Here is a 26,470-nt window from a genome sequence, read left to right on the forward strand (position 1 = left end):
ATTTTTGGTTTTTTATTTTTGTACAATGTGCAAGTATAGTGCCTTTTGGAAGCATGACAGGTGCTCGAAGTTAGGTGCATAAATTCTCAATTGAAGATGAAATTTCGGCTTGTGCAAAGCTTGAGATTTGAGGTTTTTTGGTAGATTTGGGTAAAGAATCACGGAGGCGTTTACACACCATCGAAGCGGTCTCTTGAGAGACACAATTTTTTGAGCACACAAGTGGAGCTTCTCTCACACTTTTTCATAGGACACTTTGGTAGCAACTTCGTGCTTTGGTTTATGAAGTTACCACAATGTGACATTGTGGAGCTGCTTTGGCATTTCTACTCATTGGCATTGGGTAGTGTTATGGTTTATGATTTTGAATCTTCTTTCAGAGACTATAGTGGTCAAGGTTTACTCCCACTTTGCCATACTTTTGGTTGACAAATTTCAGTCATTTTATAGTGGTCGAGAGATTCTCCCACTTTGGCATCTTGTATGCGGTTTATGGTTTGAGAATTTGCATTGAGATTTTGCTCATTTTGCAGGGGAGACTTATCCCGTTTCCCCTAGATTTCTCGCCATAGTTTTGGTTTAATTGCTATATACTGTTTTGATGTATTTGTGGTCATTGGATTGAGATGGTGATTCTCTCTTGTTGTGGTTGACAAACATACGGTTGTTTTTGGACACGGATTGGTGTTATTGTATTCACTCTCGCAAGAGTGAGATTTGTGTATGCTCGCAGTGGCTATAGGTAGACTTATGATATGCAATATTTTTTATCGATAAATATTTGATCGTGAGTCTACTGCATACAATTTACATGTAGTCGCTAGTTACAACATCCGTGTGACGATTGCAGAGCACAGTGTGGTTACACTACTACGAGAGATTTTATGCGTTGATGCGCTTCAACACTACGAGTGTTGATGGGCTCTTTTTGAGAGTGTTTTCTCCCAGGGGGGTTCACTATGTGTGAAACTACCATATCACGTGCATTCAATACATATTTGTAAAACCCCTTATCTGTGAATTTTGTTAAGAATATAATGTACCCTTTTCTTTTAAAATCTGTAAGTTTTTTTCAAATTTGAAAAAATAATGCCCTTATGTATATATATTTCTGTAAGTTTCGAGAACTTTAAATACCCTTCTGTTGAACTCACGTGATAGGTTACATTTTTATTAGGTGACCTCCCCAGGGTTTTCTCCTTGCAGGGAGCTCCTTTTCTTCCAGGTATTGCACTTCCCTTCGGCATTGGTTTATGCACATTGCCCTTGTGCATGCTGTAGAGCCATAGCTTCACTTATGGCAGTTGATATGTGTGACAATTCTGAGTCCACAACAATGACTTGTGTGAGACACGGGTCTCGTTCATGTTGACACTTGACATGTTGCCATTCTGGTCACACCTCAGTCACACAGGGCACATTAATCAACGTTGCTTTAGATGCATGAGGCAGTGGTCCCGTTCATGTTGACACTTGACATGCTGTCATTCTGGTCACACCTCAGTCACACAGGGGCACATTAATCGATGTTGCTTTAGATGCATGAGGCGGTGGCACATATGTATGTGAGGTGCATATGTGGCTTTTCCACATGTTAAAGAGGCAATTACAATAGCGGTATATGCCAGTGATGGTGATGTTATGCTTACCTCAAGTATACCTCTTGCAGAATATATATATGGATAACACACTTTCTCCACAAGGCGATGCTGCTTTCCATGTCACACCATGTTGTGAGTGGTTCAATAGTTTTTCTAGTGGGTGACTCGGTTGTGTGCGACTTTCAGCGTGTGACATAGAGGGTGCAAAAGATGTATGTTTTCCATTGCCCAATGGTACATCATACACACTTCGTCATGTGCGATATGTTCCTTAGCTAAGACACACTTTGATCTCGGTGAGATAGTGGATGTTAGGTAGTGCTTAGAGAGCACTCTTTCTCGATCCATGTGGTTCATTAGTAATTCCAAGAGGAGCCATAATTGGCTTGGCCTACCCCATGCATGTTTCTGAGGTGCGAGATGGCATAGTCTCGATTACATTACAGTTATGTCAGTGAGAGACTAGACACATATCTTTTGCAAATGAGCTCCAAAGTGTTAGAGCGCCCATGATCTAGCGAGACACAACATATTGATCCCCTGAGGACAGAGATGTCTCCTACCACAAAGATGATCGATATGGAGTTATTTGACATGCTCATGCTAGAGGCTGATATGGTGATGGTACGACATGTGGATATGGCCCCCATGGACAATGTGGGAGTAACGACTACCTTGGAGTTAGGATTCACGTGTCCATGCATGAATAGTTCTGGTGGTGATGCAGTGAGGGTTGAGATACCTACTGCAAATAGATTGGCAGAGGTCAATGCACATGGAATTGATGCAAATGGTATGGATATTCCAGCATAGATTACACATTTATCATCATCCTTTCGGACTCTCATATATGACCTTTTAGTGTTGAGATCCGACATAGGAGCTGCAGTGTTGGGATTGTCAGTCGTGCCATGAATGACACTAGCATGATGCATCATGGAGTAGTGAGGTTCTTGTAGGATACTTGCAGGGTATGCATGCTTATTCTAGTAGAGATATACACTTTTGCACATAGCTAAAACCTATACTGTGGCATGCATCAGCTTCGAGAGAGCCACTGGGCATAGGTTGAGACGAGTTTCCTCCTTATACCTATTGTACATACTACTAGGTCCTATAGTAGTACAAATTATTGGCACATTCGCCTTTAAGTGGGGGATTGTTGGGATAAAGGTGGTGTGCCTCTTGCCTTGGTTGGACATACCAGAAGCGTCGGACCACCCATCACTTGTACACACCTTATTCTTTACTAGGTAGAAGAATAAGGGGTTGTCTCACACACAATGTGTCGAGTTGCTCCACCCACATCCATGTGTTCTCTCTCTCTCTCTCTCTCTCTCTCTCTCTCTCCCCCCCCTCCCCCCCCAACACGCTCTGCATTCGTGCACTCTTCAATGTGTTAGAGAAAGTTTAACTAAGTTGGTGACTCAGGATGGCTCTGAACTATGTGCTCCTCAGGATACTCTAAATCAAGCTCCTGACACTTCCCTCACCTGAGATTGAGCTTAAGTTATCAATCTCCTACTATAATGTGATTTTTTTTTAGTGTGTCCATGTTGATTTATATATGTAATAAGTTAAACACTGATATGGCTCAAAATTAAGCTACCATATAGCCAACTCCTTAATATCTATGCACCTGCTAAGTCCACTCTTCTAAAGAGATAAAAAAATTCAACTCACAATGCATGCAACACTATGAAGATATTTCCCTCAAGAAAGGAAATGCTATTTGTTGATTAAAAGACTTAGCTCTTAGGCCAACTCAAATATAGAGAAGAGACGACATCAAAGCAACACTAGGCCACTTGGAGGAGATTTAGTTAGCTTTTGCTTGTATCTAGCTTGGATCCCCCTCACATCTAAACTAACATAATATGGCGGAAGGGGAGCCCTTTACACGTGTTGAAATTTGCGACATGAAAGCTAAACTCCAAAACTGAAAGAAGCCTCTGTGCACGCGATAAAGAGGGAGAGAGAAAGAGAGAGAGGCCGTCGAAGGCGGCCGGCCGTTCTAGTAACAACAATGATGATCACGAGCTCTCCTCAACCCACCATTGCTCAAGGTGCTTGTGTACCCATTGTTGGAGTTGATGAGTAAGTTATAATAAAAGTAGGACCATGTCACCATGGCATTTGCTTTAATGTTTCGGCAATAATTAACCATATCGTGAAGGAGTTCAAGGAATGGCGATGGCATCCGCTGCCTTATCCTCACCTGCTTCGTCGTCTGCCCTTGCAGCGACTGCAGTCACATCTATTAACAGTTTGGCAACAACAGTCTCTTCCTCGTCGATATCATCGCTTCTTCCACCAACGGCCCTGCGTGTCGGATCCTCTACTCTCATTCTTTCTGGTAAGCACACGTCCTCCTCTGTCAGTTTTAGCTCATCTCGTAGAACAAAATGTACCCCAGCCATGGCGGTAGCCCTCCCTGTGCTGACATTCGAGGGGAAGGCCTCCGGCACAGAAGTGGAATTGGACTTGAAGTGTGCTCGACCAGAGACAGCACGTGCTGTGGTGCACAGAGGTTTGATAACGGAGCTACAAAACAAGAGGAGGGGGACTGCTTCGACTCTGACGAGAGGGGAGGTGAGGGGAGGAGGAAGGAAGCCATATAAACAAAAGAAGACTGGGCGTGCAAGGCGTGGATCTCAGAGGACTCCTCTACGGCCAGGAGGAGGTGTTATCTTTGGTCCAAAGCCCAGGGATTGGACCATTAAGATAAATCGCAAGGAGAAGCGGCTTGCCATCAGCACGGCACTTCAGCATGCTACTGGTAGTTTTATTGTCGTTGAAGATTTTGAGGACTCTATTGAACCTAAAACCAAAGCCTTTCTTGCTGCCTTGAAGAATTGGGGTACTGATTACACTGAATCCTTTTTGCTGTTTACTACCAATTACACTGAAAATCTTCAAAAGTCCAGTCGCAACCTCAGCACTTTGATGCTCATGACTCCTCGAAGTCTTAACCTTTTTAATATTCTGAAAGCGCGGGAGTTTATTTTCACAAAATCAGCCATCGAGTACCTCAATTCGCGCTACGGTGCAAATAGTATTGTTCTTAACTCAAGCTCTTCATTGCATGCATAGTAATGTCCGTTTGTGCCTCACTATTGGTGTATTCTAGGCGTTCAATTAAGCTACTATATACATTGAAGAGAGAACAAATCTCCATGTCTATACAAGTCATTGTTTCAAAGTTGTTCTTGCTTATTTCAACTGCTTGTATTGGCTTATTTCTAGGTGTAGAAGACAATGAGGAGGACGACGAGGAAGAAACTGATGAGGAAGGAAAAGATGAGGAAGAGTCAGAAGAAGGTGCTGAACAAGAAGAGACCAGCTCGTAGAGTCGATATGGTATTGGTATGTTATTTGAATTTTTGATTGTAGTTGCTATCTGGCAACTCACGCAACACTACTTTGAGGTAGGAGGGACTTGTTAGTGAAAAGTTTGTCTGTTGGAACTTGGAAGAAACTTTCTCCTGACATCAGGGATTCTTGATGTATTGTAGATGAAATGCCAAGCGTTTAGTTAAGGTTCTTTTGTCGTTTGTATCTTGTTTTATTCAGTTTAACTGCTATTAGCGCTCGCTAAACATTGCTGCTTGCTCAGGGGCCTCTCTTTTTAGTTATTTCTCAGAACTGGATACAATAGAATGTACATTTGTGGACGGTGGCAAACTTTTGAAACTAGTGAAGTGCTAGAATGATGGGAAAAATGGTGCAACGTGGTCTGTGGTGCACCCTTTAGGCCAGTGAGGTGCTAGAAGGAATGGTGGACTCAGGTTTAGGAGCTTTCATGAAGCAAACAGAAGACTTGCCATAATAGGTTACAAATGTGGGATCTTGCCACCTTAGATTTGGGTGAAGCTCTAATTTCTCTAATGCGCGTAAGCTTGGATGGGTTTGCAATCAAGAACACGGTTGATTCTCAACTTTTCTTCACACGATTTCTGGATACGAGCTGTATGCATTTCCAAACAATTGAGGCTTTGGTCATTATCATAGGTGATTTATTTTCAATGAGACGGGGACCCTGACATCTTCAGTGTCTTTGTCATGTAAGTTGGTGCGGCAGGTGTAGGGTGGTGTTGGAAGAACATCGGTGGTGATGGTTGCTAGAAGTTAGAATGTGTTGCATTGTTGTATGGCTACTTTGACCGTGCATGTGTTTTAGCCTATTTGTAGCTGTCATATTTGCCTATTTGCTGGCTGAGCTTGCATCAACCTTGGGGTGATATAGAAGCAGAGTTGTGGGAAATGGAAATGTAGAAACGGAAATGAAACGCCAAATTTTTCAAGGGTTGAAACGGGGAAACGCCACGTCAACAAGGGTGTGTTACTATGGATGTTTCAAGTAACTTAAAAACTTGTTTATCTAGAAAACCATACAATTATGAACCAGGCACAAACAAAAAACAGAAATTTGGACTCTTCAACAGAAATCAAGGGATTGCAATGTTTCTCACTCAAATGCATTATAACAAGAGATTAGACTCAAGATTCCAAGAAGAACAATGACTCTTGTCGCTTAAAGCAGATAATAACACGAAGATAACAACTTAGAAGAGATCTCCTCTTCTACCTCAATGCATAGATCACACGAGCCATTCGATTTACTTAAAGAGGATACAAGAGTCATAGAGACAACTACATTTGATGGGTTTAAGGTTCATTAGATGTGCGTCCTTTTACTTTAACTTGGCTAAGCAGCCCGAAACTCTGTGTCTCACATGTCTGAAATGCCACGTGGCAGCCATTTGAGAAATCCTGAATGTTTCAGAATGGGGAACGTATTTCGGGAGGTCGACTTGGTGTTTCCCACTTCCCAAGGGGTTTTTCGGGGTGTTTCCCGCTTCTATGTATAGAAGAGACCCTTGCTGTCACTATTTAGCATGTGATGTATCTCATGCATTCTTGATTTATTGATATAGTGGGCTAGAGCTATTTCTCTAGCCTTATTACTCTCTTTCCACGCTTTGTGTATGCTGCCATTACTTTGCGTTCCTCTCGTCTTGGCTCTATGGTATTGGATTAAGAAGGCCGAGGACACCTTGAAGCAGGTCCTATGACCTGATGTGGATGGCTTCTAGGAGAGTTTTCATTGGATAACTTGTGTGTGCTTGTGTTGGTTTTTTGCATCAGCCTGTAGCTGCATTTTTTGCAGCAAAGAAAACCTCTTTGAAGCCCTCTCGTATAGGATCCCTTCTATTTGCCATAGCCCTTTACTACCCTACTATGGTAGAGTGATTATGTTGAGGGACACCTTGGAAGACTGTAGGACACAATTTGGCGGGCTTGCATGAGAATGTCCATTGCATTAACTTTTCTCTATTTCTTTTGTTTTTTCTGTCAACCTGCATCTGCTCTTCTATTTGCAGCTAAGAGCACCCTCTTTGGAGCTATTTTGCTTGGGATTTCAAGAAATCCAACCAACACCCTCGTACCAATTTCAACGCTATGTTTCTGTAACAAACTTGGACACCCCAAGTCGAGAATCTGGCACGACACATGAGAGAAAATCACTTATTCACAGTTCATTTGAGTCGACACAGCTTGGCGTAGTTCCGTGCCCAGAGAGATTGACCCCAAAGACTGGTGCCCCTCTCGGTATTTCTTTTTGTATTAATGCTTGAGCAAAGTACAATTGCCCGTGGGTCCTCTTTGCTCACCGGCTCGTGAGTACAAGTGAGTCACAGAGAGGCCCAGGGGTAGGCCCTTGGCCATGGAAAAGCAGTACATGAAAAACTTCCAAACTCAAAAGCACTTGGCTACAAAATCTCTAGCGCCAAAAGTAGCCAACGCATTCTATGGAATTCCGTGCGGCCTGTCACATCGGCACAACCAACGCGTTTTACAGATTTCCATACGGCCAGCCACATCAGCACTCCAACGCGATTTGCAGACTTCCGTACAGCCAGCCGCCAGGCTCTATATTCACTTACTGTCCCTAGGGCCCCATCGGACGGGACCCTATAGGTTGGAACAACTTAAAGCGCTAAGCCTCTTTCCTATGGGCATGCCACGTCATCGGTTTGTGACATACCCCCCTCATGAAAGAATTGTAATTGCCCTTGATTACGCCTGCAAAACAGGTAAGAGTCCATAAACCAATTCAGTAGACACCGACTCTAAGTACCAACGCACTAGACAACACAAATCTAGCACTTTCACAAAGACAACTCAATCAGTGCACATTCTGATCATATCAATAACATACAAATTGATTCCAGATCTAAGACCATGATTCTTGGCAACATATTTAGCAATCGCATCTAGATCCACAGCGGACCTCATTGCGTCGGGTTAGCTAATTCTTATTGCGATCATGTCTATAGATTCTCATGTCACGTGACACATCCAACCCTATGTGTCCGTGGACAAGCTACAACATGATCAGGGTTCAGTCAATCCAGTCAGTCTAGATTAGAAGTGATCTGGCACTTTTGTGAGTCTATTCGTAGACCGTGCATGCCCAATCACTTAATATAGATGCATATCCTCTGGTGGCACACAGCATGATCATCAATATTCCCACTAGAATCCATGAGATTCCATCGGGGAATTTTCCAGTGCATTTAGCCTATTTTATCTATTTTTGGCATTTTTCACATATTAATTTAAGTGACTTCCCAACAAAAGTAGGTAGGGCAATTTTGCTAAGAAAATATATAAGCAAACCCAAGTTAGCACTCAATGGCAGAAGAGGTAGCAAGAGCACCTTGCTCAAGAGGCAACTTCTCAGCAAAACCCAAGGACTTCTAGCGTTTTTGCTTCACAACAGCTTGGCTAGCGTTTTTGGACAAGACCGCTGCAGATCAGCCAGCGTTTTGCTCTTGCAGATCCCTGGCGACAAGACCATAGCAGATCAGCCTAGCGTATTTGCATTTGTAGAACCACGGTGACAGAAACACCAATTTCAGCCCCTAGCGTTTTTGATTTGCAGCACCACCTCAGCGTTTTTGCAGATCATCGCGATGGAAAGTCAAGTATCATCAGCGTTTTCAGTTTTCAGTAGTTAGACATCGCAGATCAAGTCCCGAACCTCGCAGATCTCACCTTCCCGCAGGAGTTCCTCGCCGCACGGTCAGTTTCCGCAAGGTTTACAGTTTCAGCCCGGAAAATGCAGATTTCAGCATCTGTGTTTTCAGCGCGTCGTCGTTGCATCGTCGTCATCGACATAGACTCAGAATTCAGCAGATAGAACATTTGCAGATTTCAGCCCATAGCGTTTTTGGACAGTAGTAGAAAGATTGCAGATTTCAGCCCTTAGGTCGACTTCGTCATCACCGTCGTTATTGTCGACATAGCTTAGACTTGCATCAGTCTCATGCATATGTGCAATCAATAGTAGACCATTCTCGCCAACGAGAGTGGGGCCTTCGGAGGATGGTTTTACAACGTCTCTGGTGTTGTATCTCTCTTCTCTCTCTATCTCTCAGCTCATACACTTGCACGCAGAGTGTCCATTCACTTTGTTTGTGATCATAGCATTTTCTCATTAAGAACGGAAGACTCTACCCTCCATAAGACCAAAAGGAACCTTGAGCACAGTTCGGAGCACTCATTGTGAGCAAAGCGCAAACAATCATTCTGTTGCACCTTACATTGGTATCAGAGCTTTGGCAGTGTTTGTATCACTCAAGGAAAGAACCACAAGAATCACAATAGTTTTTTTGCTTGTTGAGGTCGCACAAACCCAAGTTCGCTTGGGCGTGTCGATTCCTAATCGTGTTTTTGAAGAGTGACAGGAATCCCAGGAAAGAAGGGCTTGTCCAACCTCCCCTTGTGTCTCTTTTCACTCATTGAGAGCGGACCGTGCACCTAGCGGCCGGCCAATCAACGTGAGGTGGAAAAAAGCAAGCTTGGTGTGAGCGCAAGGTTGCCAAAGGGGTGCGCCCGCGGAAAAGAGTAGAACTTGGGTGAAGAGAAGATCCTTCTCAAACACGGTTTGCAAGCGAAAGAAAACCTCAAGACCCTCAAGAACCCAAAGAACCAAGACCCTCAAGAACCCAAGTTCCTCGTGAACTTAAGAACCCCAGACCCACAAGAACCCCCAAGAACCACAAGAACCCACGACTTCAGAATGGTCATCACTCGAAGCGGAATGGATACTTCGCTTGGAGGTGATGAGCATGAGAGAGGTGAAGAAGAATTTTCCCCACCAGGAGGTTTTTCCGACCCTCCCCCTTCCCCATCTACGACAAAGATTGCACTAACTCTTATGGAGGAGTTGAAGCAGTTGTTTATGGAAAGGAAGTTAGAACGCGAAGAAAGAGAAGCAGAAAGAGAAACAGAAAGAAAGGCCTACGAAAAACGTAGGACAGCCATAGATCGTAGATACAAAGAAGGAATGGCAGCCATGCAGCGTCAGTACGACTTGGAAGAAAAAGAAAGTGAAGCCAAATTTGATAGCGAGAACAAAGCAAGACAAGCAGAATTTGATCGCGAGAACAAATCCCTCAAAGAAAAGAGCGACCAACACAACAAAGAGTTCTGAGGACTCTATTCTCAAGTTCAGGCACAGATGCAAGAGATTTGGGGAAAAGAGACCCTCTCAGTCTCTTCTTCATGACACACAAAATTTGCATGATTGTGATAAGCATGATGATGATTTGAATGCCAATGATTTGCATGATGATTTGAATGCCAATGATTTGCATGATGATTTGAATGCCAATGATTTGCATGATGATTTGGATGACAATGACAAGCATGATGATTTGCATGATCAAGATGTGATTTCTGAGAAGCATGATGATTTGCATGAAGATGATGTGATTGTTCAAGGATGATGTGTTAGTGGATGCTTTTTCTAGCGAAGCTAACCTCGTTGTAGATTCGATCAATCACGAAGAACCGATCTTGGCTTTCGAGTCAAGGTCCAAAGAACCGCCACAGGACGATTCGATCATTCAAGAAGAACCGATCTTGGCTCTCGAGCCTAGGTCTCAAGAACCATCACAGGAAGTATTATGTGTTTGCATGATTGATACGCACGCATTGTTCGAGTGTTTCATTCGTGATTGTTTCCTGTGTTTTAGTCAGCGTCTTTATGTGATCCCTTTTACTAGGCATGACATATTGTACGTTGAGCACGTTTCACTCATGAATGAGCACAAATGTATGTGGAATTTTCATGAGAAGCTGACAAGTATGCATTCAAGGAAGTCACAGTCCATGTCTCTTCCTTGGCATGACACATTCGCAGAAAGAGTACATGAAAGTATGAGCACCAAGCATGGGCATTTCTGTTGTGAATTGCCACAGTTGATTGCTCTAGATCAAAAGAGAAAGATTCGGTCTCATTGTTTGCATGTGTTTGATGAACGGGGTGTCACTGCGTCTCTATGTTCATCTACATGCATACACAGTCTTTAGCGAAGACTAGATTTTTTCCACTCACTTTACATGGAATAGGTATGTTCATGGTTTTGTGTTGGAAATGGGTTTAGGAATTTTCAGCCATGGAGATTCTTGAAGAAGAAAGAAGCATGACTCTCGACGAAGTTGAAGCATCGAAGGAGCCACATAAGACTTTGTGTGGCTTTCGACGTGGCCCAAAGAAGCAAGGGTTGCAGACCTTTATGAAGTTCAAGTACCGCACGACCTACACATCAGAGTGGGCCGACATAGAGTCCCTTCCAGGATTCCGGATGCTATTGGTGATCTCCCTCGACGCCATACGGTTTGGTACCAGTACCTCACTTTGAAAAGGAGGGGAAGTTACGTGACACATCCAACCCTATGTGTCCGTGGACAAGCTACAGCATGATCAACGTAACCGTGAAACGTTTCAGACCCGAAACGTGGCGTTTCACCCCGAAACGTTTCACTCTAGGCTAAGGCCTCACTGAAACGTTTGACCGAAACGCCAATTTTGTGTATATATAGAGTTATGTATCGACAAAATAGGTGTTCATAGTGCAGTGAGTAGAAACACATAACTGTGTTAACCTTGAAATAACATATACATAATAAATAAATAAATATTTAATGGCCAAATTCCTAAGAGGAAATTTTTTATTTCAAGCGTTTCACTCAAGGCGTTTCACCTTGCAGGTGAAACGTTTCGGCCGTTTCACCCGTTTCGCGTTTCAGGCCTGCTGAAACGCGTTTCGCGGTTACGTTGAGCATGATCAGGGTTCAGTCAGTTCAGCCAGTCTAGATTAGAAGTGATCTGGCACTTTTGTGAGTCTATTCGTAGACCGTGCATGCCCAATCACTTAGTATAGATGCATATCCTCTGGTTGCACACAGCATGATCATCAGTATTCCCACCAGAATCCATCAGATTCCATCGGGGAATTTTCCAGTGCATTTAGCCTATTTTATCTATTTTTGGCATTTTTCACTTATTAATTTAAGTGACTTCCCAACAAAAGTAGGTAGGGCAATTTTGCTAAGAAAATATATAAGCAAACCCAAGTTAGCACTCAATGGCAGAAGAGGCAGTAGGAGCACCTTGCTCAAGAGGCAACTTCTCAGCAGAACCCAAGGACTTCTAGCGTTTTTGCTTCACAACAGCTTGGCTAGCGTTTTTGGACAAGACCACCGCAGATCAGCCAGTGTTTTGCTCTTGCAGATCCCTGGCGACAAGACCACAACAGATCAGCCTAGCGTTTTTGCATTTGTAGAACCACGGCGACAGAAACACCAATTTCAGTCCCTAGTGTTTTTGATTTGCAGCACCACCTCAGCGTTTTTGCAGATCATCGCGACGGAAAGTCAAGTATCATCAGCGTTTTCAGTTTTCAGCAGTTAGACATCGCAGATCAAGTCCCAAACCTTGCAGATCTCACCTTCCCGCAACAGTTCCTCGCCGCACGGTCAGTTTTCGCAAGGTTTACAATTTCAGCCCGGAAAACGCAGATTTCAGCATCTGCGTTCTCAGCGCATCGTCGTTGCATTGTCGTCATTGCTGTCTTCATCGACATAGAGTCAGAATTCAACAGATAGAACATTTGCAGATTTCAGCCCATAGCGTTTTTGGACAGCAGTAGAAAGATTGAGATTTCAGCCTTTAGGTCGACTTCGTCATCACCGTCGTCATCGTTGACATAGCCTAGACTTGCATCAGTCTCATGCATACCATTTGTACCAGATTGTGCAATCAATAGTAGACCATTCTCGCCAACGAGAGTGGGGCCTTGGGAGGAGGGTTTTACAATGTCTCTGGTGTTGTATCTCTCTTCTCTCTCTATCTCTCAGTCTCATTCACTTGCACGCATAGTGTCCATTCACTTTTTTTGTGATCATAACATTCTCTCATTAAGAACAGAAGGCTCTACCTTCCATAAGAACAAAAGGAACCTTGAGCACAGTTCGGAGCACTCATCGTGAGCAAAGCGCAAACAATAATTCCGTTGCACCTTACATCTCAAGACCGAAACGCTGTAGTCATTTCGTCTGTCCTGCACTCAAACAAAATCACATGAGAGAGTATACATCAATCAGATTCAAGTTTGGGAATTCCCATTTCAATTTTCTTATTCGTAAAGTTATACAGCAGAATACTATCAGCACAGAAGTATCCTTGAAATCCAAAGGAAAATCAATGACTTTATTTCATCCATGTAATCTATGACAAAGGAGCGGAGTGACTCCCAGCGGAGTGACTCCCCTCTTAAGTAGTCTCGTCTGCACCAGATTCAACCCTGGTGATCTGCAAGATCTTTCAGAACAGATGCAGCTAAGGCGAAAGCCTCAAGGTAAAGTTTCAAAATCTGAGGAGTATCTGCTCCTCCATCCACTTCGCATCCAATGTCGGATAGTTCTTGAATTTCTCTAAGAAGGCCGAATCACTTTACCCTTCACTTTTCTGCCAGTATCCATTCTGGAAAAAGTATCTCCTCGCTCTCTTCCACTTCAGGGTGTATCAGGCTCCCTGTCAACTGACACCTCACCCTTAAATGGTTTCAAGAGACTCACATGAAAAGCATTGTGAATCTTCCAAGTGTCTGGCAACTTGAGTCTGAAGGATATATCATTTATCTTTTCTTGGAACTGGAAAGGGCCATAGTACGTCGTGCTAAGCTTTGGAAAAATTCACTCTTTTCTCTTTCGTTTCCTTAGGCATGCCTTCTCAAAATGTAAGAGCACCCAATTATCTTCAACTTCAAGTCGCGTTTATGTCTATCTGCTACCTTCTTGTGCCGTGTTGAAGTCTATCGAGGATATCATTGATCCTTGGGATAGGGAAGTTGTTCTTAATGGTGATTTTATGGAGAGCTCTATAGTCAATACACATTCTCCAAGATCCGTCTTTCTTTAGTACTGGCAATGCTTGAGAACAAAAAGGTGACGTGCTAGGTTGGATGAGACCCTTTCCTAGAAGTTCTTTTACTTGATTTATTATTTCTTCATTCTGGGCTCTGCTAACTCGATAAGATAGCCGATTCAGTGGTGTACTTCCAGGAGTCCTCAGGATGAGGTGGAGGTAACTCGCCTGTTAGGCCTTCAAAGAAACAATCAGCTTGTGTGTAGAAATTCTTGATGTTCCTTATCCAATTCATATATATTGGTTCGTTTGTCATCATTCAGTTCTTTCAAGTAGATCGAGTATACGAAAAGACTGGATTTCATTAATTTGGAAATGATCGAAGCCGATAGAGTAGAGATTGACTCGCCCTTCAATTTTACATCAAGCACAATTTTCGTGCGCTTCTCATTCAAAGTAGCTTTCTTGGCCCGATAATCAACCACGGCGTTGTTCTTGTGGTACAAGGGATTCTTAGGAGGAGGTCACACCCTTCCAAAGGTATGATGTAAAAGTCCTCGTGCCTAAATACCCCTAACAATGCAAACAAAGTTTGCCAATGGCAGATGTAATGGCAACATCCCGTCCGAGTGCCGCTAGAACTTCCTTCGCCTGTGGCCCCATTCTGTCGGGCGTAATTCCAAGTGGAGCCGCCAATTCAGGTGAAATGAAGTTGGCCTTGGCTCCTTCATCAAAGAAGATGAGGGCTTCTTGATCTCGTACTTTGCCCCATGCGCGACAAAGGTCTGTGCTTTCATCCATCTGATCAGGGTTGGTCCCCATACAATCTGGGACTAGTCGTGCTTTCATCTTTCCTTTTCTGCCACGTTCTTCAGCTGCTTTGGAACTCTCTGGCTGTAAGGTGCAACGGAAGTGAATGTTGATAGTGCTCAGGATGAGTGCTTCGAATTGTGCTCAAGGTTTCCTTTTACTTACGGAAGGGAGAGCCTTTTGTTTCTTTAGAGAGAGAGTGCAATGATCACAAACAAAGTGAATGCTATTGTGAATGAGAGAGAGAGAGAGAGAGAGAGAGAGAGAGAGAGAGAGAGAGAGAGAGACGACACCAAGCGGTTCTCAAACTCCAAGGGTCCCCCCTCTCTATGGTGGTTTATGCTATAGATTGCACAACTCTGGTACAATGGTCTAGATGCTGTGGTACTTGATGGTCTAGATGCTGTGGTACTTGATGATGACTATGTCGACATCGACGACGACGATGGAGACTATGACGATGATGATGGTGGTGTCATCGTCAAGTCTGGGATCTGTGACGATGGCGACGAAGGTGTCTTCGTCAAGATAGGGATTGCGATGACGATGACGATGGCGATGGCAATGTCGAGGATGGTGTCGATGACGATGGCGTCAATGCTGAAAACTGAAAATGCTAGATGTTCTGCTATGGATCTGCTACTGCGGCGGTACTGCGGCTTGGATCTGCAACTGCTTCACCGGACTAGGGTTGAAATGCAAAAACACTGGCTGATCTGGCTGAATTTTGAAAACGCTGGGCTGTCTGCTGAAATCTGAAAACACCAGGCTGATCTGGGTCTTCTTCTTTTTGAGAAAACGCTAGGGCTCTTGCTGAGGTGCTGTCTGCCTGCTGGGTGCTTGCCTCCTTGTGTCCCTGCTTCTTCTGCTTCTACTGAGTGCCCAATACTTTTCCAACAAAAGTCACTTATTAATAAATAAGTGAAAAATGTCTACTTTGGTAAAAAAGGGTTCTATGCTCTGGAAAATGCTCATGATGGGTACTGAATGCCATGCTAATGATTATGCAGTGTGCAATTAGAGGATATGTAACTGGATATGCACGGTTTGCGCACAGGCTCACAAGGGTGACATAACACTTCGTAAGCTAACCTGAACCCTAGACCTGGGATAGCTTGTCCACATACACAGAGTTAGATGTGCTCGTGACATCCCCTCCTTTTAAAAGTGAGGTATTGGTACCGAGTTGTATGGTGTCGAGGGATGCGCCAACAACTCTGGGAATCTTGAGAAGAACTCTTCGCCAGCCCACTCTGCGTGGGTCGTGCGGTACTTGAACTTCATGAAGGTCTGTTATGCTTGCTTCTTTGGGCTGCATCGAAAGCGACACCAAATGATCTGTTGTGACTTCAATGCTCCAACTCGGCTATGGTCGTGGGTCCACCTTCAAGAATCTCTGAGGAGGAAAATTCCTGAAACCATTTCCAACACAAAACGATAAACATACCCATTCCATGTAAAGTAATTGGAGAATAGTATTCTTCCTAAATGACTGTGCATGCAATACAAATGAACAAAGTGACGGAGTGCCAAACTGCTCACCAAACACATGCAAAAAGTGGAAGAAAAACTTGCCTAAGCCTAGCAACTGTGGCAAATCACAACGGAAATGCCGATGCTTGATGGACAATTTTGGTCGTGCTCTTTCTGAGACTGTGTCATGCCAAGAAAGAAACATGTAAAAGCGATTGACAAAACGGACAATCCGAAAACAAGGTGAATGCTTTGAATGCAAATTACTTTTCTTTTGAGAGTGATCCGCAGACATCCGTGCTCATCCGTGAGTGAATCATGTGCATCGTACAATACGTCATGCTTGTGAAAAGGAAACACATAAAGACTGTGACGAAAATACAAGAAACTGTCATGAATAAGAAATTCGAACAATGCATACTGACTAATCATGCGAACACACAATACTTCCATAGTCAGTTCTTTGGACCTCGACTCGAGAGCCAAGATCGGTTCTGCGTGACTGATCGTATTTGCAATAAGGTTAGCTTCACTAGAAACATCATCATTCAAGCCATCATCCTTGCGAACAATCACATCTCTATCATGCAAAAAATGTGTGTCGTGCTTCGGAGAAGAAAGGACTGAGAGAGTCTCCTTCTCATGTTTCTTTTTAAGCTTCGCCTGCACATTAGAAATGAGAGGTAAAGAATGAATATCCTCCTCACCACGAATGATAATGGGAGTGTCACTTTTGGCATTTAGAGTGAGCATATTGTTTGCCCAATCAATGAGAGGGTTATGTTCACGAAACCATCGATTGCCCAAAATCGTATCACATTCTGAGAGAGGAGACACAACAAATCTTCTACGGAAGGAAGCTTGCTGAGCAGTGAATAACACATCACGGCACTTGTAATGAGAGAGTTCATACCGGAAGCGAAGCCTGACACCTGGAGAGGAGTTGTTTGGCTAACCTCCAAGCGGGCTTTTTCTACAAGAGAGTCACTAATCACATCATGCATACTACCTGAATCAAACAAGATCACCATGCGTTGACCATTCACATGACCATAACACTTCATGAGAGACTCATCAGCTATATGAGCATTAGAAACTTGGGACACACTAGTATTCTCATTTATGGCATTAACAGAGGAAGCGGGTTTCGTGGGTTCTTTAGGTTCGTTGGATGCTCATTGCTTTCTTAGGACAATCTCTTTTCATATGACCTGTAGTGTGGCATTAAAAACATCTTTTGTCTCGTGCATATTCGGCTCGTTCTTCAAGAGTTAACCAACCTCCTAAAATTCGTTGAGTGGGTCAGGCGTCAACTTAGGGTTTTCTTGACTTTTAGTTGTTCCTTTTCCCTTAGGTTCATTGTGAGAATTCTGTGCTTGAGAAATAGAGGAAGATTGATTAGGAGAATTACCGTTGTTCTTACCGTTCTTACCATTCTGTGGGTTCTGAGAATTCTGAGAGGTGCTGTGAGAAGACTTGTCCTCCTTAGGCTTACGCTTACCTTTGTTGTGCTTCATCTCCTGTGTGAGAGCAAACGCTACCGCCTTGTTGAGATCTATTGGTCCGAGGACTTCGACATCAAACTTGATATACTCGTCCAACCCGAATAGGAATGCCTATTTGCGCTCTTCATCCGATTTGCGTAATTGGGTGCCGAGCTGCAAAAAACGGTTAGAAAAAGACATAACTGGGATACCATTTTACTTGAGATTGTGCCAATCTTCTCTCAAGCGCGCTAGGTATTGAGGTGGCATGAACCGCACCTTGAACTTGTCTTAGAAGCCGGCCCAATTGAAAGATAGAGGCACGCCTTCCTCGGCTTCCTCTAGGTGGGCGGCCAACTGTGCCTCTTGCCATGCTTGATACCAATTAATGGCATCACCGGTAAGATACATGGCTGCCGTCAAAACTTTGCTATTCCCTGTTTTCTTAGTTTTCACAAAGTGAGCATTAACTTGATGCAACCAAGAATGAATAACATTAGCATTGATCTTACCGTCATACTTACTGAACGTCAACTTCTTAGTGATTGGATTGTTGGAGTCCGCATCTCTACTTGTGCTACGTGATGAACTGCCCATATCTTTGACTGTCTCGGATTTCGAGGTGAGTACCTGTAGGACCAACTCCTGCATATGTTGGTCTCTCTGCGCCTCACACTCTAACTCCATAGCCACTCGCCTTTCTTCGGCCGCTATGCGTTGAGCTTCTCGTGCTTGCTCCATGGTGGTGCGTTGCGCCTCTTGTTGTAGCATCATGTCCATCATCGACTTGATCAAAGCCTCCATAGGATGTGGTGCAACCCGTGGCGTAGATGGGGATAGGGGAGGATCGGGAAACAATCCTCCTGGTGTAGAAACTTCTTCTTCACCAACTCCACTCTCATCACCTTGACGCAAAGTATCCATTCCGCGTTGGGTGATGACCATGCACTGAGATCTTGGGTACTTAAGTTCTTGAGGAACTTTGGCTCTTGAGGTTCTTGGGTTCTTGAGGTTCTAGGGTTCTTGAAGTTCTTGAATTCTTTAGCTTGCAATCGGTGTTTGAGAAGACTTTTCTCTTACCCGAGCTCGACTCTTCCCTACGGGCGCACCCCTTGCTGCCTTGCGCTCACACCAAAGTTGCTTTTTCCCACCCTACGTTCATTGGCCGGCCGCTAAGTGCACGATCTGCTCTTAAAGAGTAAAAAGAGGAACAAGGGGAGGCTAGACAAGCCCTTCTTTCTTGGGTTACCTGTCACTCTTCAAAAATATGATTAGGAATCGACATGCCCAAGTGGACTTGGGTTTCGTGTGATCGCAATAAGCAAAAAAATTTCTGATGTTCTTTCCTTGAGTGATACAGAACATTGCTACAAGCTTTGATACCAATGTAAGGTGCAACGGAAGTGAATGTTGATAGTGCTTATGATAAGTGCTCCGAACTGTGCTCAAGGGTTCCTTTTACTTACGGAAGGGAGAGCCTTCTGTTTCTTTAGAGAGAGTGCAATGATCACAAACAAAGTGAATGCTACTGTGAATGAGAGTGTTGAGAGAGAGAGAGAGAGAGAGAGAGAGAGAGAGAGAGAGAGAGACGACACCAAGCGGTTCTCAAACCGTCCTCCAACGGCTCCTCTCTCTATGGCGAGAGAGGTCTATCTATAGATTGCACAAATCTGGTACAATGGTCTAGATGCTGTGGTACTTGATGATGACTATGTCCGCGACGATGTCGACGACGACGACGGAGACTATGATGATGATGACGATGGTGTCATCGTCAAGTCCGAGATTTGCGACGATGGCGACGAAGGTGTCGTCGTCAAGATAGGGAGGTGGATGACGATGACGAAGGTGTTGTCGTCAAGATTGGGACTGCGATGACGATGATGATGGCGATATGGTGTCGACGACGACGACGGCGTCAATGCTGAAAACTGAAAATGCTAGATGTTTTGCTATGGATCTGCTACTGCGGCGGTACTGCGGCTTGGATGTGCAATTGCTTCGTCGGACTAGGGTTGAAATGCAAACACGTTGGCTGATCTGGCTGAAATCTAAAAAGGCCAGGCTGATTTGGGTCTTCTTCTTCTTGAGACAACGCTAAGGCTCCTGCTGAGGTGTTGGTTGCCTGCTGAGTGCTTCCCTCCTTGTGTCCTTGCTTCTTCTGCTTCTACTGAGTGCCCAATATACCAACAGCACAAGGGTAAGAAGAAAAACAACAAGAACAACAAGACAGATGTTGAAAAAGAGGCTTTGAAAGCGAAGCGGCATTGCGACAAGTTTGGAGAAAAACGATTATTGGTGGAAGTGTCCAAAGCGAGTTGGGGAGGCTTCTACTTCTTCAACTTTAGCAAAGGCCCCAATCTTTGGAGATGCTACCTTCAGAGACTTCTTGAGGGACTTTGGAGGTTGAGACAACTCTTGCGGTTCGAGATTCTTGGAGGTGAATTATAAATTTTGGTGCTTCATTGTCAGGTGCAATGGAGTTGAAATGGTGACAAGATCTAGACTTTACACTTCCACAAATGTTACTTATTTCCTTGCATTAATGATTGCTACTTGGCATGGGAGATGATTCCTTTTATTTCCCTGAAGAGAGGGATTGAGAGGGAGGTAGAGATGTCCACACACACACAGAGAGAGAGAGAGAGAGAGAGAGAGAGAGAGAGAGAGAGAGAGAGGTGGGGGGATTGTCACAAAGTGATGGTGGGGCATGACCTATAGAACGGACTCCGGATATAGAGGGGTCAATTCCCTAGGGAAAGATGCAGAAGAAGTTTTACGAACATAAGAGCTGAGTGGCCTATTTTTAAAAGTTCAGCTCCTCTTATGGGACCCTGCGGGATGGGGCCCAAGGGACACATGTCAAAGGTGCAACAAAAAAGGGTGAATCGGGTGATGAATTTGTCTGCAACCGCGAGCAAACCACCTCTTTGTGACAAGCAGCCAATAGAACTCGTATCTATCGTGATGGATCTCCTCGTCGTCAAGCTCCTAGCGTGTACCGCCCACCGAACGGGCACGGGAACTCGCTGCACACGGTGCAACACAGAGAGGGTGTGTACACCACAAGAGAGAGGGAGCCCTAGGCTCAAAGAGAGTGATCGCAGATGGAAAAACACGTGAGGGGAGATTGATGTGATGAGAGTGTCACAAACTACTGACGTGTCAAGCCACTGAAGAACAAAGCCAACTTTCAGATCTCGACCGAGGGGCGTAAACCCTAGATGCAGCAGAAGAAGTTTTACCAACTTGCAAAGTCTTATCGAGTGGCCTATTTTTAAAAAAGTTCCCACCAACTTATGGGACCCCGATTGATGGGGCCCAAGTGCCTAGAGATAAAGATAAAATAAAGCAAGACCACACACACACACACACGCTATTGCGTAGCAGTTGATGACGTGGGAGAAAGTACAGAATCTTGCAATTTACATTGACTGTGCTGGCGTGGCACCTATACGGATTTTTGTGAAACGTGTTGGCAGAGTTCAGGGCCAGCTTTTGGAAACAAATGCTTTTGAGTTTGAAGCTTTTTATGAAATTGCAATATGCGCCATGGGCTCAGTCTTTGTCACGCTTCCGGTTAAAGGTGCAGAGCGTGGAGTACTGGCTTGTACTGAGTTAAAGCATTATAAAGAAATAATGAAGCGGCACCAAGGTTTGGGGCCATTGCTCTCTTGGGGTGGAACTTCGCCACTCCTCGTGTCGCGTGTCGTGCTCTCTCTCTCTCTCTCTTACCGTTCAATTGTTATTTGAAGTGTTTAAAGTTGTTTAGTCTGTTCTTTTCTGTTGGCACGTGGTGCCCGTCTCGTTACATTGGTATCAGAGCTTCAGATGTGTGATTTTTTGAAAGCATACTGGTCCCACCAAAGATTAGACACAACAAGTTGACGCTTCCAAAGTTTACATGAATTACACGAAATCTTATTTAAGAATCCTCGTGGCCTACCTTGGACATATTAGCCACTTCCACCCTTACTTCATCTCGCGTCGGGCGTGCTCTTGTCTGCATCGCTCCGTCTTACAGGGCATAATCCATAAGGAACCCAAGGCATGGTGTTCATGGATTCAGCAGAATACTTGCAGTTTCTCCTCGACGAGCTTCGCAACATTCTCTCGTGGCATCTTTAGCAGAATCTTCCAATGCATCAAAGTTTTCAACAATTTCTAAATCACATGGTATCCCCTTGTGATGCCTCAGGTGGTACCTCCTCCTCCGGCACTAGAAAGTACAAGAGCTTCCAACCGGCAACCTTTCTAGCCGTCTGTTCCGATAGGGGGGGAGTCTTTAGGAATATGGTGCAACCATGTGACCCTGATACAGTGCGACCGCCTTTGCCACCACCGTTGCTCCCACCTCCCCCACCACCATCGTCACCAAGCTACAATGGTTGGAGCCCATATGGATGCCCTTATTATTCGTACCTGGGATACGCACCTAACCATTCGGAAGATTTTAAGGATGGCGGCACGACAATTAAAATTTTCACCTTTTTTCGGGATGAAAGATCGGAAGAAAGCATTGCAGTTCCTACAGCAATTTGACAACCTCTATGCTTGGGAGAACTATACAAAAGAATCCAAGATTTCTTGAGCAGCGGGATTTCTTAAAGATAATTCCATGTAGTAGTGGAGTTCAATCTCGACGCAACCGCGTGCTCCCAGAAGTTGGGCAACTGTGATGTCCTCTTCGTCATGCCTTAGCATGACAAGAATGATGCGACACTTCATATCCGGAACCGTACAATTACCGTGATAACAGAAGGACAAGCTTTTATTCATGGCCCGGACCCTTGTGGTTATTTACGGGGGGAGTATTGTTGTTGTTACTTATGGCCCGGCCCTGGATGGTTTTTACGGGGGGAGTATTAAGAAGTCCGAGCAGTGGTTACTCTTAGCACCTCCAAACGACGCAAGTTGCGGTCTGGGGGGCGTTTGATTGTATAAGGCCTCTATATCTCATGGCTCGGACCTTTTTAGGTTATTTGTTGGAGGAGTGATGAGGGAGTCGTTGAACAGCTCATGGCCCGGACCAAGATGGTTATTTGCGGGGGGAGTGTTCATCGGCGGCTTTTTTTTTCCCGAGAAATTTATCCTTCTATTAGTTAATCAAACTGCTCATAGGGCTACAAAACCACCTCTACTATAGAGGGCTACATCAAGAGAATGGCGAGACTCTCCCAGTGAGCAGACAAAAATGTACAATGGGGCTAAATCACGAGATGGGAGGAGGAAAGAGCCACACAGGTGGATGGTAGTGCCATCTGGGTGCACCCTGGACCATGGTGAAGAAGGGTCCTAGGTCCCGCATGCGGTCGAAGCTGCCCTGGAGTCTCTCGAACTGGCCCTTGAGAGTGTGAACCAGCTCCAACTAAAAATCACGAACAATCTTTGCTGGAGGAACATGGCGAGCCTCAAAGATGCGGAAGCAATGGGCCCACTAAATGAACCAAAGTGTCATGCCACAGACGAGCTCCCAACACACCTCTCTCTCACTGCCCCACTCTTGGGGGGTAAGCTCTGTGGCAAGTTGAAGTGTAGGTCGACCCCCTTGGATCACTATCATCCTGCTGGTGGAGGCTAGCTCAAAATGGAGCGCAGGGGCTCTGAGGGTGGACCAGGATGCAACACCCCAAGTGTACTGTCGAGCTGTCGAAAGACTCGGCATCAACCGAAGAAAGCGAAGCCAAACCTGTTGTGCCATGGGGCTGTCCCAGAGATAGTGTCGCTGACTCTCCAAAGGATGGCCATAAGCTGCACTGGCTGTTGAAAAGCCACTGTGTACTAGCCAACTCACACCTGCTGTGTAGCTCTTTGTGGCAACAAGCCACTGGAACAAAGTGACTCTCCTCGGCTGTCTGGAGTCCCACAACCACTCCCAGAAACTTGACAAGAACTTAGGTGTGAGATCCTCCTCGTGCCAATGAAGTGCTGCAGCAGGGCGAGCCTCCCTTGGTGCTGCCAGTATGTGGTGCCCTAGTTGAACTGTGTACTGAAAGAATGGGATCTTAGGGTGACTGACTGCAGAGAAGGGGTCTCTTGAGAACCACTCTCCAGGGTCCCACTGCACGCGAGCGAGAGGGAAGCTCTCTCAAGCCCAAAGTCGCCAGTGGCCTGTCTCAAGATCTGCAAGGTCAAGATCTGTCACCAGCGTGTGCCTACTATATATCCTTTTTGTTGATTTCTTTCTTATTATTTATTTACTTTCACTTTTTGGAAACACCCCTCGGGAATCTAACTGCCCTGCATTGCATAGCTAGTGTGGAACTGTCCAGAGGGAGTCCAAGCCTGAGGGCAAGAGAGCACTAAGGTTGGACAAAGACTATGGTTAGCCAAAGTGGGGTCATTGACTAGCCAAAGTGGAATCCTTTGCTATAGAGGCTACATTTCAGTTTTGGGTGTGGCTGCAATGTACAAAGGGGGTCAGATGACCTAGAAAGATACAATGGCAGCATCTCCTAAAATTTAGGGAACTGCTATTTTGGGACTTGAAAATGTGTTTGCGTCATTACCTCCGGAATGACAAGGGGAACATTTTCTTACTCTGCTGTGAAGTCAACTGGGCAACTAGTTGGGAGATTTTTAGGCGGCAACCCCGAAACGGGAAATAGGCTGTAAATGTGCCAAGTGGCACATTTCTGTGCACTTTCCTCATGCAAGAGAAGGTGGCGCTGAATTTGAAGGGGAAAGAGGCTCATTTGCAGATTTTGTCACAGGTTAAGAGCTATGGAGTGCTTCCTTTCCCTCCTATGTACAGTGCGGTGCCAGGAGTGATGCCTTGCACGCTACGCACTGGTCTCTCTCCCCTATGGCAGTATGTTATGCCCCACTAGTGGGCTTTTCAATTGACCAATGTACAGTTGTGTGGGTTCATGCGTGATTGCCGAGGCGAGAGCCTCTTGCTCAGGTACTGGATTAGCTAGCGGCTAATCCCCGCAGGTACAGGTGAATTCGGAGAGGTTTCACGCCAGAAATCTCGTCCGATTCAAAGGGCAAGTAGCCCTACAGGTGCGGGAGCTCGAGGACTTGCTACGGATGCGACCGGCACGCGAAACGGAGCCCGAAACAGTAAATTGCAGCCTGCTGTGTATTTTTGCAGGTTTAGGGTTTTGGCCCTAAACGGTCCCTAATACCCCCAAGAGGTTCGGGGACGCGAGGGGACCGCTGTACAGGTGACCGGAAATAAACAAATCAATAAATAAATAGATGTATGTAAATTTTTTATATTATGAATGTCTCTTTCTTGAGGAATAAAAAGTTGACCCTAAATCTGTACTGCAGGTTTGGCATGCAAAAGCGGTTTCTTGAATCTTTAGAAAGTTTTGAAGGTCACGGTGATCCATACGTTATGCTCTTCATATGCTGTCAGTGCTCTAGAGATGAAACACTTCATTCTTTCGTTGAGCCATTTTGCGAGTCATTCTGTGCTTACAAGCAGCTGATTTCTACAGGCCTTGTCAGGATTTTGTATGCACGAGTGCTTGAAACAGAGCTTTATTATTGATATTCGCGAGAGAGTCAAGGGATATGCAACCAGAGATGGAGTGTTTGTGTCTGTGCCTAGTATGTTCACTGTGGTTTTTTCTTTCTAAAGGTGAGGAATCAAATGGGCTACTGCAATGGGTGACCTCTGTTTTTGGGTATTTTCTCTTTTTATGATAGTCATCAGTGCTTGTAATCAATATTTTGCAATCTGTAGGTGGAGATGCCCAAGTTATAATTAGAAAGCATTATTTAGGTGTGGTAAGATCTATTGTGCCTCAAAAAAAAAGAGTTAATTTGGAGCATCTACACATGAGCGTTCATATCATAGGCCGGTGATTCTGGATAAGGACTAAAGAACTTGTCATTATGGCTTTACCCTAGCTGTTCTTTTTTTTTTGGGGGGGGGGGGGGGGGGGGGCAGAGCAAATCCGGCCTGTTCATACTTCTAATCTCTCAAGGTGAAGCTGTCCATGTGACTAAATGCAAGATTTGAAGGTAGTAATGCTAACATGTGGAGAGAGAGAGAGAGAGAGAGAGAGAGAGAGAAGAGAATTTTAACGTCGTAGGAAATTATCCCAAGAGAGAGAGAGAGAGATTGATTTGCTCTTACATGCCCCTGTTGTCTACCTTCCAAAATGTTATTTGCCTTTTACATTTAAGTATAGTTTTGGGGTCTCATGGTTTCTCTTCAATAAAGTAAGGGAACCATGTTCAAATTTTAAATATGAAGCTATAAATTGCATTCTGATCCTTGGCAAACCTGCAAGGGAAGGTTTGGGGGGTTGTAGTAATGGAATGTGAAGGAACTGGCTATGTAGGTTGTCAATTTTTCTTGTGCATATGGACACTGTTGTAATTGTCAGGGCAATCTACAGCTCATTGACTCTCGACATTTTCAAACATTCCTAGAAGCTCTCTACAGGATTTTTTATGTAGAGCTTGTGGTGAAAGACTTGGGTGTAACTCTTTCTATAATATGTGTACCTCTAATCTACCTTGTAATAAGATGCTTGCGTTCTTGCATTGCAGTAGGGGTCTTAGTCGAGAAGCCATGAACAGCCATTTGCAAATAACTTGTAGTAGGTAGAAGTGAGTCCGTCATTGGAGAATAGCCGAATGAGCAAGAGTGGGGAGAGAGATTATTGTCAAATTCCTTAAGTATCCACACGCACTCATTGTGAAATTGTCCAAACAAAATCTTACACTGTAAAATTATATTAATGACTTAAATTGGGTCACATTTGTGAGTGTGTGTGTGTGTGTGTGTGTGTGTGTGAGAGAGAGAGAGAGAGAGAGAGAGAGAGAGAGAATTAATGGCAGTCTTTAATGAGACAAACACACAAGAGAATAGGCGAGGCTTACGATTGAGCAAGACAGAGGGATAGAGGCAGAGCGGC

The 26,470-nt window shown here is 44.6% G+C and overlaps 1 protein-coding gene across 2 annotated transcripts; it reads left to right on the top strand.

Moving 5' to 3' along the window:
• The first annotated feature begins 3,738 nt into the window (after window positions 1-3,738).
• Window positions 3,739-25,215, top strand: RPL4 (ribosomal protein L4). 2 transcript variants are annotated; one of them, XM_086502124.1, is made up of 3 exons: window positions 3,739-4,656; window positions 4,848-4,961; window positions 24,870-25,215. In XM_086502124.1, the coding sequence occupies exons 1-2, from the start codon at window positions 3,789-3,791 to the stop codon at window positions 4,949-4,951; spliced, it is 972 nt and encodes a 323-aa protein (XP_086358250.1). In that variant the 5' UTR covers window positions 3,739-3,788; the 3' UTR covers window positions 4,952-4,961; window positions 24,870-25,215. The 2 variants fall into 2 exon arrangements, with proteins under 2 accessions (XP_086358250.1, XP_086358249.1); XM_086502123.1 differs by having other exon boundaries at window positions 3,740-4,656; window positions 4,848-4,967.
• The last annotated feature ends 1,255 nt before the right edge of the window (window positions 25,216-26,470 follow it).

The sequence above is a fragment of the Adiantum capillus-veneris genome, chromosome 26 (genome assembly GCF_014529385.1).
Source record: "Adiantum capillus-veneris isolate H3 chromosome 26, ASM1452938v2, whole genome shotgun sequence".
Taxonomy (NCBI): Eukaryota; Viridiplantae; Streptophyta; class Polypodiopsida; order Polypodiales; family Pteridaceae; genus Adiantum; species Adiantum capillus-veneris.

What these genes read in the sequence shown, in the direction of transcription:
- RPL4 (XM_086502124.1), top strand. Translation starts at nt 3,789, where the DNA reads ATGGCGATGGCATCCGCTGCCTTATCCTCACCTGCTTCGTCGTCTGCC. An exon ending in TTCGCGCTACGGTGCAAATA is followed by an intron (nt 4,657 to 4,847) that starts GTATTGTTCTTA and finishes GCTTATTTCTAG; the next exon opens with GTGTAGAAGACAATGAGGAG.